Raw genomic sequence first — 14,427 nt, forward strand, 5'->3', positions numbered from 1 at the left:
GTGTGCCTGAGTACGCGTCATATGCGTCTTTGTGCAGTTGTCAGGTGTTTGAGATGTTGGGGTCGTGCCCAAAGGTCTGTTTGCTACTGATCTGAGTGATTTGGCACATCCCATGAGTGTATGCATGCGTGGTGTGCATGAGTGGTCCCTGTGGAGTGTGCACCAAGCAGTCCCTTTCTCCCCATGGGTCAGGAGAGCAGAAAACCACGTGCTCTTTCTCCCTACAGAGTGGCGGCAGGCAAGCGGGGCCAGAATGATCCTGCAGGATGAAGACATTACCACCAAGATAGAGAATGACTGGAAGAGGCTCAACACCCTGGCACACTATCAGGTAAGGAGGCAAGAGCCCTCTGCCAGGGACACGGGAATAATACTGCCAGCACCTGCCTCTCTCTGCCTCAACCCCTCCAACCCTCCTTCAACATCTCTGTGACCTTCCCATCCAAGTCTCTTGCTGCTGGTCTGACACAAACCCCACAACTTCCCCTCTTCCTGTCCCTGTCTTGGCTCCACTCATCATCCCAGCCCCACGTGAAGCTCAGTGCTGAGCAATACAAGGCAGTGACTCTCAGCATTGCCCATCCTCCAACATCCTTCTCTTGTTTATGGATAAAAGGCCTTTATTCTTCTCCCATGGAAGAGAAAGAGTCCTTCAAGATCCATTCCCCGGGACCTTTCTGATCAGATAGCCCAGCTCAGCCCTGCTCTTGGGTGTTCACAGCCTCTTCTTCAGCTTTCCCTTCTGCATCCTCCTGGTCACCCCAACATCCTGATGCCATCTTTGTTCCCCGGTATTCCCATCTGCTGGAATGCAGCACCAGATTGCCAGGCTGGCCCTTTTATAATGACTCTTAAATACAATGGCCTAAAGCCTAAGAGGTGCTGAGTGGCTGCAGTGCCCGTCACACAGAGGTGGATGGAGAGCTAGGATTTGAACAGTCTCCCACGGTTTGACCTAAGGTGAATGCTTGGCAAAAGAAGGGCAGGTCCCGGAGTCTATCCAAGCTATTCCTGCTTGCAGTGCCTTCACCTGAACTCTGCACCTGAGCTTGCCCCAGCCCCCTTAAGGCATGGCAGGACAGGCCATGTGTCCTGCAGAGATGCCAGTGCATGAGAATGAAAGGAAGTGGAGGTCTCTGGACCTGACCCAGGATTGAGGTTGCCAAGCTCAAGGCTGTATCCCCATCCCCACTAGATCGGTGGGAACATGGGGTACACCCATGGTTGTGAGTAAACATTTGGGGTCTTTCAGAGCCCTGCAAGATGCATCCAGGAGTCTGTGTCATGCATACAGGGTCCGATCCACAGGTCATGTAAGCCAGTCTAGTCCTGTCTAACAACTGCACTGATGTAGACCAGATGAAGACCTGGCCCACGTGTCTAGAGAAGGTGTCAAATAGCACAATGACATGATGTCAAGGACTGGCCTGAAAACAGGTCCTTCCCGGGTGATCAGATCCTTAGGGTGAGGTGGAAAGAGGGTGGCTCAGCACCAGGAAGAGAGACAAGGAGCTGTTTTACAGGTAGCGCATGGCATCTATTCACCACGAAGGGGCTTGTATGTCTTCCCCAAGTCACTGTTGCTGACACTGGTCAGTCTGTCAACCCAACCATCCTATTGGCCCAGAGATACCAGATAAAAGTGTCCTGCAAATCATTTGGGGTGGGACTAGAGGGATATGTAGGCAACCACCCTCTTAAACAAGAGGCTGAGCTGCAGCCCTCACCATGCCACCAGCAGTAGAAGTAGATATGCCAGGCTGCCCCTGGCATCCGCAGACAGGAGCGGGCACAGGGCAGGAATGGATAGGGCACAGAGAGGAGATAATATGGGAGAGACTAAACTAGTTTTGCTCCTGCTCTGGGGGTCTTGGATGTTGACAGAGCAAAAAGTTGGGGGCTTAAGATCTGGAAGAAGAAGGTTAAGGACAGGGAGAATGGTCTAGGATGTGAGGGGACGCAGCCAGGCGATGCTGGGTCAGGGTCAGGCCCCCCAGGACCGCTGCCTCTCTGACTCCCTGCCTCTAGAAGAATGGAAGTGGTTCTGACTTCTTTTGTGGAGCATGTCAACATCGATGCCTGAGGAGCAGATCCGGGCCGTGGCTCAGCCAAGGGCAAGTCCAAGAAAAGCGGAGATTGGGCTGAAGACGCTCGGAAAGGAGAGGGATTTCCAAAATGTCAAGAAATGTGCGTTTCAGCATTTTCAAGTCAATGTTTCCGGTGGAGTCTGAACTCGATACTGACTCCTTGGGCACCTTCCACCACGTCCCATGCCTCAGTTTCCCTATCTGCATCATAGCAATAACAACACAGAGCTCCAATAATTACCTTCGGTGGGTGCTGAGAAGCTGATTAATTGGTGTCTATAAAGTGCTTTGAAGATGAAAAGCTCTGTGTAAGTACTAATTATTATTATTATTACAGAGACAAGAGCTAGCAGCTCTTCACAGTGTTTCTTTCCCCCTTCCCCCCTTCTCTTTTTTATAACTTCTTATTTTTCAAAGATTTGTCCTGATATGGCTTCGCTTAGCCACAGCCTCATTATTGTATGCTATTTTATTGGCTTTTGAAGCAGAAACCACATAAATGCCTAGATAATGAATGGGAAGATCTGGCTCATTACAAGAGGTCCTATTCTTTTTGAAGCCCTCGTGCCTACTACACATAGCCATACCTACACCATCTGTAGAAGCAGAGCAATACTAATTTTCCCCTTTGGTGCTATGGAGTAAGGGCACAACGAGCATGGGAAACCACAGTGATAAAGCAGGAGTTTCTGCATGCCTGCTTTACTAGAGAAGTCCTCTGACACCTTACAGGATGAGACCTTACAAGAGTCATGGCATTTCTGTATCTATGAGGGCCAGTTTCAGACACCATGTTCCCATAATGTCTCAAAATTCAGCCACCTTTGTGAACTCAGTCTTAACATCTAATTCCCTCTAAATGCCAAACCCCTTCCTTTCTCAGAGAGATGGCCTGGACTAGACCCTCAAGTCCAGACCCTTGGCAATCCTAGAAGGATTTGAATTCCCAGAGCTGAACCCACACCTTCAGTTCTGGTTTGAATCCAAGGATGCAGATGGAGGAGGCTGTCATCCTGTTTGGCTGAGATGTGGGCAGAGGCTGCTTTCAGAGCAAAATAGCGGAGAGCTTGCAAAAGCAGCTGGTTCTGTGACATTTCATTTGGGGTTGAAACCTTGGGAGAATAGCCTCTGAGATCTTGGGACACTGAGGTCTGAACCACAGAGCCTGATATGTCTTGATTTGACCCAGAGTCCTGTCTGAACCCAGTGCAGACTCTGCAGCCTGGCTGTGGTAGTGAAATTTTGCCTCCTGGACCTTTTCAATGTCAGTCTCATGCTTTAATAACGATTGGATATGAAGAAGATGAAAGACTTCTATAAAAGCAGCTTCTTGCAGTTTCAGATCCAGCATAGAGTGAATGTGAATGAATAGGGGCATGGGTGAAACCCCACACCTTAGATCTGCAGCCATTGCTCATACAGCTAGGCTAAATAGGGTCTTGATCCAAAACCTGTTTCACTGACTTCATGCAGCTTTGCCGTAGGATCTGCATGGGTCTGGTCCTGCCTGGGTACGACTTGCCCACTGACTTGAGCAGAGCTGGCCTGGACTTGCATCAGTGGAAGTGGGAACAAGTTGAAGCCCCATTGATATCAGTGGAAGCTCTCATGTGAGGAGCTCAGCTTTTGGGGCTGGAAGTAACTATGATGAGATCCTCAGGGTAGCAATGCTGATTTGTCATTCAGGTTTGGCTGCCTGGATTTCCTCTGGTACAATGCATGCTTTTGGCTGACTCTAGAAGACTTACCGATAAATTCTCTTTTCTCTACAGGTGCCGGATGGATCCGTGGTAGCATTAGTCTCCAAACAAGTCACTGCCTACAATGCTGTCAATAACTCCACCGTCTCCAGGACCTCAGCTAGCAAGTATGGTAAGGACCCGTTGGCCGATGCATGTCAAGACAGGTGGCAGAAGGAAGATAAGGGAACAATGTAGGTGACGAGTCATTGGACTTACAAAGGGAACGGTGCGCTGACAGCTAGTTAGTGCTAATTAGATAGTGTCGGCCCAATGACATGCCGATGGAAACCACCAGACACAAAGGCCAGACTCATCAAGCACTTAGGTGCCCAACTCCCCTTTGAAGTCCATGCCCGCAGTAGTCCATGGGAGCCCATAGTGTTATCCAGGTGACCCCATGGGGTTCCTCTTGCCCACCTGCCAGCTCACACCCTCCCCCTGGGCACAGCTGCCCCACACATGGGCTCACGTGGCTGCAGCAATGCAGATGAGTTTCTCATCTGCAGCGGGAGAGCAGTACAAACCACCGATTCTCCTGGATCCAGCACTCAGTTCTGGTTTTGTTAGTATACGAAAGCATCTCCATATCGTCTCATCCTTTGTAGCTTGAGGGAAAGTGCCGTCGCTCAGTGTCCAGAGGAACCTCCTTGCCCCTTCTCCAAGGACGTGAGCACGCCACAAAACCTTATTAATATTCATTCTCTTTGCAGCGTTGTTGCAATTACAGGAAAGCACAGTGACCTTTTAAAAAAGACTTTTGGATGGGGGGTATTTATTGTTATAGTTCTTGAATTCTTTGCTACTGGATTTTTCAGGCAGGGAGAAGGAGGGATGGGAAAGGCTGTGGCGGGTCAGAAGTGACTGTTAATTGCAAAGAATGAAGCAGCAGCCAGAGAGAACAAGGATACTCCATCTGGTAATTAATACATGGAGTCTGGTAATGCATTAATGAGGTGGATTCAGCCTCTGCTACTGGACGATACAATGTCTCTGTGTTAATTGTAGTTAAAATACACTCAACTTGTAGCACTGTCAGTGGGTCAGGGGCCTGGGCTGTGCCATCAGCAAGGGGCTCAAGAAATTGAATTTGGTGCAGTGGAGAATAGAGGTGGTCTTGGATGGGCATTCTCATCCTCCATGTGGGTAGTTGGGGGATCTGGACTGTTGCTTTTAAAATGCTTAGTGGAAGCAAGACTTGGAAGAGGAATTGAAAGAGCAGGGAGTAGGTAAAAAATGGAGGGATAGCTAAGAGAGGAATGGGGAGAAGAGGGGCCATCGCTTTGTGTTTGATCAAGATCTATTGTATGCACCCACCAAACACATGTCCCTGGATAATGCCCACTGCTTCCCCAAGGGCCTGGCTCAAAATGCACTAAACATCACATGCAGTTAGGCACGATATGAAGCTAGAGGCAGGAAAAGCCAATCTGGTCACCTGCTCCATCTCCTTTCTGGAGCAGGCTCATACTCTTCTTAGATGCACCAGTATCTTGTCCAACCTGGCTGTCACTCTGCCAGGGGGTGGGGGTTGCAGACTATCTCATGAAAGAAGCTCACACCATAACAGACCCCTGTATAGGGAACAATCTCCATGTGTCTGGTGAGTTCCCTGTGAGATTATAAGCAGTCACCAGCCTTGCAGCCATTATGGGAAGGTAACAACGGATGTGCCTTTCCGTGCAGCTGCTGAGGAAACACACTGTACATGGTCTGACCCCTTGTCTAACCAAGAGATGCTTGAGCAAGCTGGGGTTTTGTCCTTGCAGAGAACATGATCCGCTACACAGGCAGCCCAGACAGCCTGCGCTCCCGCACACCCATGATCACACCGGACCTCGAGAGTGGAGTCAAGATGTGGCACCTAGTCAAGAATCATGAGCATGGAGACCAAAAAGAGGGTGACCGGGGCAGCAAGATGGTGTCTGAGATCTACCTGACGAGGCTGCTGGCCACCAAGGTACGGTGCTGGATGATAGCATGAGCAGGGAGACTTGGAAGGAAAGGGATTTGAAGGGGTTGAGAGGAGTTGGGACCCTTGGTGGGTAGGAGTGCAAGAGGAACCATGGGAAGAGGTGTGTCCCCCCTCTGGAGTAATATCTAGGGGTCCCTCTGCCCTCTTATAGTCTCTGTGGTATTAGGGTGAGGAGGCCTGTGGTAGGGGGGCAACTTTGTGACTCTGGAGGAGTGTGCAGTGGAGCTTTTTGGACCCTGTTTGGGAGTCTCAATGGTCCCCTATGGGAGCTGGAGGAGTCTTCTTGATCCTCTAGTGGAAGTGGAGTGGGCCTGTCTGGCCTCCCTTGCGGGGGGTCTTTGTGGTTCCCAGAGGATGTAGGGTACATCTGTGTGGCCATCCTTGGGGCATCTCAGAGGATGCGGGGTGGTGTCTGCTCCAAGTGCAAGAGGAACAGTGGGAAGAGGTGGGACAAGAAAGAGTACAGAGAGAGGAGCAGGAGGAAAACAGAAATAGAGGAAGAGGGAATGAGAATGGAGCAAAACTACATCCTCCTGGGCTGCAAAGGTGAAGGTCTGGAGCTTGCATTTAGCACAGGGCCTGTGAAGGGATTCTAGGAGATGGTCAGTGATGGGGTAGACTTTCACATGAAGGGGAATGTGCTGGTAGGCTGGATTTAGGGAGAGGGGAGAAAAGGGGTGTCACGGAGATGCACGTTGGAGTAGTCAGGATCCAACCAAGGCATGGACCATGCCAGTGAAGAAAGGAGGCTCTGGTGATAGTAAGGAAGTAGGAATCACAGAGCGATTTGGGCATGGCGAGACAGAGGGTAGGCAGGGAGGCTGCAAGAAAGGCTGGTGGCATTCCCAGGAGCAGCTTCCCGCAGAGGGATGGCTGCGTACACAGAGCTGTAGGGGCGGGAGCTGCTTGCTTTGGTGACATGCCCTGTCTTGGTGCGAGTCCAGGGATACAGGGTAGCCAACAAGCCCATGCTGGTCTGGTTCAGTGATTCATGCCATGAATTGGGGAGAAATGGTCCTCCTTTTCCTTGTCCCCACCTACTCCCAGGAGACCAGCAGATGGAGAGGAACACATACTACTTTACCGAGACATTAGGTGTCAAGTTCAACTGGTCCGCTGGGTGGGCCCAGATAATGCAGATTGCCCAAGGGGATGGGATGGAGACATGACTACCCCTCAGCCACAGTGGAGATGCCCCCTCCTACCATATAGAGCTCCTTGCCACCAGGGAGACCCCTCTCAGGACCCCATCCCGACCCATGGAAGGAGCTCGCTCAAGAAATAAAGACCACCTCCCCTCTCCTCCCGTCCCTCCTCTCCAACAACACGGCACGTCTCTTTGACCTTGCTTTCCCTGAAACAAAGACACAATAACAGGTGCATTTAAAAATAAAAACTGCCCAAACAAACCTCTCCACCTGGCTGGAGGAGAGGATGAGAGAGCAAGCACTTGCATGAGGAAGGTGAGCCATGTCCTGTCGTGCGCTACTGGAAGGTGATGAAGGGGGACTGGGAGCCCGTATGGACTAGAACAGGAAAGAAGAGAATAGGTGAGGGGCAGGCTGGGTCACAGATTTGGCAATGGGCACTTGAGTCTTGCACATCCCAAATTATTGGAAATCTGGCCTGGTCAGCTGTAGCCAAAGGCGGCAACACCTGATGGCTGTCCTGAGCCTGGGAGAAAGAAGCTGGCAGCGTTCATGTGTAGTCTCCAGCCCCTTGTTGGCAGAAGGAGGCCAAGGATGGAGTGCACCCCTATGGGTGATGTAGCATTACAGCTACTTGATATACCAGCACCTGATTAATGAAGATACTAGCTCTTCTCCACCCCCTTGAGCCTGGAAACGAGCCTGGGACTAAGACATGAGCAGAGGCAAGTGCAGAACAGACGCAGAGACAATCATGGTCACAGGCTGTCGGCAAGGGTCACTCCAGCACATCCTTCCCGCAGCACAGCCCCATCCTTGGTAGTAGTGGTGGACGCTGCAGGACAAGCAGGACTCGGGTATCTACTAAGCATGTCTTGAGCAGCAGCATCCAAGGATGGGGGTAAAACAGCCTGAGATGTTGCTGTGCTCTAGTTTCCAGCATTGCAGTGATGGCACAGCCACACCTGGGTGGGGGCTGACCTCCCCCAAACCGTGGCAGACCGACTCTGCTCTCACGTGTCAGTAAATAGCTCTGCCTTCAGCATTTGGACCATGCCCATCCCTGCAGCATGCAGGGGCCAGGTTAGCTCCAATGACCCTATATTCAGTAACACTCTCAAGGGGGCCAGGTCTCCAGTGGATGTCAATACGTATTCATTGGAGCAATGATAAGTCATCCCACCTTGGGGAACTAGGGTCCTCTGAATACTTTCTGTGACCAGTTCCTATAGCGGTGGATCATGAACTGGACTCCAGGTCCTGCCCATCCTGGCTTTGCTCCTTTGCGAGCCCGGCAGGGAAGCAACCGAGAATCTGACACTGCAGCAAATTAAGCTGGAAGAGGCTGGTTGTTCCTACGGGACTTGGGAAAGAAATTTCTTCCCCTTTCGAGACAGGAGGGGAAGGCTGCAGTTGCTGGTAATGCAATCTTGGGAAATGATGTTGACCCTGATATGGGCCTGACCTCTGAGACCCGGTGTCTTTAGCCTAAAAGCTTTGGAGGGTTTCTTTGTGCCTGGCTGGGTGAGTGCATTGAGCATGCATTGGAAAGAGAGCCGGCAGGCAGCTCTGCTTGTCAGACCACTGCGATTTCCCCTCGGGGCTCCTCTCCGAGCCCAGCTACACGCTGCAGGGGGTGGGTTTCACCTCTCAGGAGCTCACACGAGCAAACGGTATCTGTGTTTGTTTCTCAAAGAATAAATCAAATGGGGAATCAGCAAGAGATGCCAGCCTGTTAATTAAGCGTGTGTTAGTGCTATGTAAACTGTACCCGCCCCAGCGGAGCCTGGCGCTCGGCTTTCAGCCGGAGGAGCCCTTCCCGGGGTCTGCAGAGAATGGGGGAGTTTTGCTCTCCAGGGAAATTGCCATTTGGGGAGAGGGATCTGTCAAGCCGTTACAATTATTGTCTCAGATGTGGAGTGAGCTGGGATGGAAGGGGAGGGATGCTCACACTGACGACTATTAGCTATCTTTTCAGGGATGGGCAAGCCATTGGCAGGGCATGTGGTTATGTCCTGGTCCTCCCCTCGCTGCCGCTGTCCCAGGCTTTGACTGCACCTAGTTCCTGACTTGCACCAGCCTCTGTTCATCCCTTTTCCCCGCTGGGGTGCACACAGCCGTGTCACTGCTCCTCAGGCTGAGCGACTGCACCCTCTGAGTCCCACTGCCTGACTCCAGGCTAGTCACTGCATACCCCAGGCCTGAGCACCCCCCGCGATCGTCTCTCCAATGTTGCCCGTCAGCATGCCTCTGCTGCAACCGCAATCACCCCAGGCATCCCAAGCCTGCTTGCACCCCTCCATTGCTCTGTACTCTCTGATCCTTGGCAGGGATTGCCCTTCATCTCCAGGCCCAGCAGTGGGGCTGCCCTGCGTACTATCAGGGCAAGGAGCCAGGGTAATGTCAGGTGGCATCTGCAGTAAGCATGCTGAACCACATCCCCTTCATGCCTCTCCCATTTCAGTCCCTGTGTTATGTGCCCACCTGCTCGTCTTGCAAAGCAATAGCTCCCTTTTAAGATCTCTCTAAGCATGATGGTCTACAGCAAAGATAAAGCCCACAGACCACATACAGCCCAGGGAGACACAGCCAATGCTCATCGTGGGTCTTGAATTGACCCACGTGCTGCAATTGGTGTGTGCCAGACTGGCCCCAAACGCAGGGCCCAGGATACGTGCTGCACCCAGTGCCCACCTGCAGTGGGCCAGCCTGGGACCCCTCCCACATGCTGGGTCCGGTACTCAGGGCATCTGCTTCAGCCCGTCAGGGACCGATGCTGCACACGGTGCCTGCCCTAGACCTGCTGAAGCAGGAGCCAGGTGCAGCTCATGTCCAAGACTGGCCAGAGCAGGTGCTGGATCTGGCATGCAGGGTGCAGGGTGGAGTCCATGCACCCACTTTGGCCCACAGGCCAGCCCTGCACCATTGGTTGATCTTATGGCCCAGTCCTACACCACTCCCCTGACCCCTGGGACCAGATGAATTTGACACCTCTGATCTATGGAAACGGAAGACGCCTCACCCAACTCTATGCAAGCACACACCGAAGTCACTAGAGCTGTTTTAGGGCCTGATCTTGTTCTCGCTGGGAGCAGCACCTTGCCCTTGTTGCCCCGTGCACAGATGCAGAACGGTCACCAGTCACATCCCCTGCCCCACACCCAGCTCCAGTGTGGACTTCACTGACACTTCATTGATAGCTTTTGCAGTTTGGCGATCCCCTGATTTTGCTCACAAAGTCGGTCCACATTATGCGAGCTCAGCACTTGTGGGAGGGGCTCAGTGGAGATCAAAGTCCTCTCCATCTCTGCATCAGCAAAGCCTGGTGACGTTCCCTACTGCTGTTCCTTAGCCCTCCCGGCTTATGTGCAACAAGGTGGTAGACACCTTCCCATTCAGTGCACTTAGACTCTTAAGTGCTTCTGAGCCTGACGAGTGTTTGGCCCAAGGACCATTGGTTTATAATGTCTCACGCGAGAAAGCCATTGCACGGCACCATCCTTCCAGTCATTACTTCCATCGGTTGAACCCATGCCCCTGTATTGCCCCTTTAAGCTGTCATGATACCCCACCTCCCATCTTCTGGGAGTGCTCTAGGGCTCAACAGTGTCTTCTTGGACAACATCAAGCCTCTGCACTGGCGTCTCATGCTGTTCTTCCTTCTCCCCCATCCCTCAACAGGGTACATTGCAGAAGTTTGTCGATGACCTCTTTGAGACCATTTTCAGCACTGCGCACCGTGGCAGCGCCTTGCCCCTGGCCATCAAATACATGTTTGATTTCCTGGATGAACAGGCCGACAAGCACAACATCCATGACCCTCACGTGCGGCATACCTGGAAGAGCAACTGGTGAGTGGGAAGCCCCCTGGACAGCCCTACCCGATGTCCCAGATGGAGGGGAAATGCAGCCAGGGAAGAATGGGATTGTGATTACAGCACTGGTCTGCAATTCAGGACACCTGGGTTCCTTCCCCAGCTCTGCCACAGGCTTCCTGTGACACCTTGGTGCAGGCACTTAGGTTTTCTGCAAGTGGTTAGTCACCTAAGTGCCCTTGAAATCCACAGGTGTAGGTGTCTGAATGCCTCCCAGGCCCTGGGCCATCACCTCTGTGTGCCATAGGGTCTCTCTCTATGCAATGGGGATAATAGGAGTCCCCAGGGGTTAACAGGGGGAGAAAGAGATATTTGCAATTCAAACGCTAAAGTAGCCAGGACCAGGCGCAGAACCCATCATACAGTCGTGACATCCTGACTGCCAGACTGTTCAGGCCACCATAGCCGTCCCCCGCATCTCCCGCACAGCCCCGCTGCTCTCGCCGGGTGTAATGGGCTCGAGACCAGAAGCTGCAATCACTGGGGAGAAGGATCCTCGCTGCTTTTATCCTCTGAGTCTCCCTGCTGGAAAGAGTCCCCTGGGGAGTCACTCCTTCCCTCTCGCCTGTGCAAATACAGGGCTTATAAAAGGAACAGCTAAGGAAAACGGCAGGGCTCCTGGCTGATGTATTTGCTCCTTTTACCAGCCATGCTGATGGCAGGTCGTCACAGGCGGCGCAATAAAAGCAGAAACCCCATGCACCAAAGAGGCTTTCAACTAATGAAACATTAGCATATTATTAACATTATCTGCGGCACTAATCTAAGGCTGATTGCAGCCACTCAGACTAAATGAACAGGAGGTTTATTTAAGGGGGGGGGGGGGTTGCATGGGGGTGGCGGTATGAAGAAATGATCCCTTCTCAATCAGATTAAATTAACTCCAAGTCACTTCACAGGCCTCAGCGTTCCCAGTCAGCGGCCTCCTAGCCCTCTCCCCAGCTGTGGCTGGAGTTTAGCATCTAAAGAGTTTATGGCCAGCTTTTTCCCCCCTGTCCTACTGCAGTCCCTGTTTGGCCCACCTTCCTTTGCTCAAGAGCATATGGGGAAGGAGAGATCCTGGCACAGTCAATTGGGGCATGCTGACTGTCTGCTGGTACATGAAGGGATAGTCACCTAAGAGAGAGATGAATTGTTTCAGGTGTTTCAGGAAGAGGATGACTGGAAACAATGGGATGACTATAAAGAAAAGAAAACTGGTTAATTTTTAGGAGCATCCTGTTATTGTGCCATTCATTTAGACTCTTGAATGAGCTCCCTTTGGAAAGTATAGAAGCCCCAGCCCTGGAGACATTTGAAACAAGACATTATAAAGCCCCGGAGACAGGGTGATGGAGACCCAGCAAGAGGACTCCAATACAAGAGGTTTATCTCAGCTCTTTGGACATGGCTCCACAAACCGAGTTGCCCCAAGGGAACCTCAAGGCAGAAGCACTGACTTGCTTTGGAGCAACTGGGTACAAATGAATCACTGCCCTGGCACTGTCCCCATCTGGTGTAGCCTATAACAAGCAGGAATTCATGTCTCCTCCCAATGCACTTTGTAACTCTTCCCCAAACTCTTCCCCACTTTATGGAAGTCTTATAAGCACCATTGAAAGGCAACAGGTCAATTCTGCTCCCCTGTCTGGTGATTTCAGTGGGGCTTCTTCAGAATTGGATGCCACTGAGGATGAGTAAGGGTGACAGTCTTGTCCTAGGACTTGCTAGACAAAAGTCATCCCCTGATATCACTCCATTGACTGCAGTATAATCCCAGCAGGTGTATATCAGTAGCAGAGATGCGGGTAGACCCCAGCTGCCCTGCTTTGCAGTTCTGTTAGACTGTAGAGGGATTCCCCCATTGGAAAGGGTAGAGGCCTCATCCCTGGAGACATTTGAAATGAGACTTGATAAAGCCTGACACAACTCCCTGCCTGTTATCAACACGGCACACCGCGAACGACACCGATTCTGACCCACCTTGATCACCTCTCCTGTGCTCCCCGCAGCTTGCCATTGAGGTTCTGGGTTAACATGATCAAGAACCCGCAATTCGTCTTCGACATCCACAAGAACAGCATCACGGACGCCTGCCTCTCCGTGGTGGCTCAGACCTTCATGGACTCCTGTTCAACCTCTGAGCACCGGTTGGGCAAGGACTCACCCTCCAACAAGCTCCTTTATGCCAAGGACATCCCCAGCTACAAGAACTGGGTGGAAAGGTGAGTGCCCAACGAAGGTGGGAATGGCTTAAGTCAAGGCTGGTACCTGAGCTGCGTCACTGGGATTTTTCTTTGCTCTAAGCCAGAGTGGGAATAGTCACCTTGGGCATTTTATCTCCACCGGCACTACAGTGAAGATGGGAAGGAAAGCACTGAGGTTGTTCTCTTGAGGGGTAATGGGCATGTGGGGATGGAGGAGGTATGGCTAACTGTGCTTGATGAATCATTGCCAGGGGTTTTGAACTATGCCATTCAGACTGAGAGTGCTCACTCAGTATTATAAGCAAAGGGGCCAGATTATCGATTATATGTATCAGTGGACTTAAGTGCCTAAGTGCAATTCAGCTTGAGAGGTCAGGTAACATTCCTGATCCAGTTCTATCTAGGAAATATTTACATCCTTTCAGACATATAGACCTAAGGCAGAAGGCAGGTCCAATTTGCACCTTATAGACCGAACAAATCAGAGATGCATACACTTTTATAAGCAGCAACTTATTGCATTAGATGCTATAGAGAGAGAAAGAGAGAGGCAGAGATCTAATCTGATATCTTTAGCTATCCGTTATCCCAGTGAGATGTAGTTCCTCACTTCTTGTCTTCAGTAAGTCTTTGATTATACTTCTTTTCATCCAGTGCTTCTACCCTTTGAAATGTAAACCACCATTGTCCATGTGGGGGTTGATCTGGGCTTGAAACACGGTTAATGCAGAACCCCTTTAACTGCTCGTTGCTTTTTTGTGCCTCATTCCTAAGGACCATGTGTTACAACAGTAGATGCATTAACAGAGTGGAATAAATTCGCACTTAGATACCCAAGTCCATTTACCCATTGCATAGTTTGGTAGACTAAAATCTGGCCCTGGGACTCAAATCCCAGCAGACCTGCTCGTTTTTCCCTTCTGAGGCATCTCCATTTCTATGCTACCTGTTGAGTCCCTTGAATGACAATGGTTTTCGCTTCTCCTGTTGGGATCAAAGAGCAGGGGTGTGCCCAAGCACGCTAACCAAAACCTCCCCTGCCCTGTGTTTTCTGCTCTGCTTCTGGCCAGCCAAGGGGCAGCTCCATATCAGCAGTGGAGAAAGTAATCCCAGTGTTCACAGTGCAATGAGTGCTTTGTGATACTGTAGGACAGAAGTCGCTCGGTTGCTTTCCGATCCCTCTCCTTCAAAACTCACTCTGGCAGCTCTCCCATTGACTTTAGCGGGAGTTTGCATGAACAAGACTGGCAGAGTATGATCCATATTGTGTGTTTCCCAACATGCCATGTCTGCCTGGCACTCGTGACAGATTTTGGAAGGATGCAGATGGAAAATAGCTGCAGTACTGTAACTATGAATACTGGGTTAACATGCTGATCGCTCATATATACCCAGACACTTTTAAACAATTATTCAT

At 51.2% G+C, this 14,427-nt stretch overlaps 1 protein-coding gene across 1 annotated transcript in view; it reads left to right on the plus strand.

Moving 5' to 3' along the window:
* PLXNA4 (plexin A4) overlaps positions 1–14,427 on the plus strand; it is a 523,137-nt gene that overhangs the window by 483,509 nt on the left and 25,201 nt on the right. Inside the window, exons 26-30 of the mRNA XM_014607569.3 lie at positions 228–331; positions 3,860–3,959; positions 5,596–5,786; positions 10,631–10,800; positions 12,816–13,028. Coding sequence (XP_014463055.1) covers positions 228–331; positions 3,860–3,959; positions 5,596–5,786; positions 10,631–10,800; positions 12,816–13,028 — 778 coding nt within the window. The remainder of the gene's footprint in view (positions 1–227; positions 332–3,859; positions 3,960–5,595; positions 5,787–10,630; positions 10,801–12,815; positions 13,029–14,427) is intronic.

Source organism: Alligator mississippiensis, chromosome 4, assembly GCF_030867095.1.
Source record: "Alligator mississippiensis isolate rAllMis1 chromosome 4, rAllMis1, whole genome shotgun sequence".
Classification (NCBI taxonomy): Eukaryota; Metazoa; Chordata; order Crocodylia; family Alligatoridae; genus Alligator; species Alligator mississippiensis.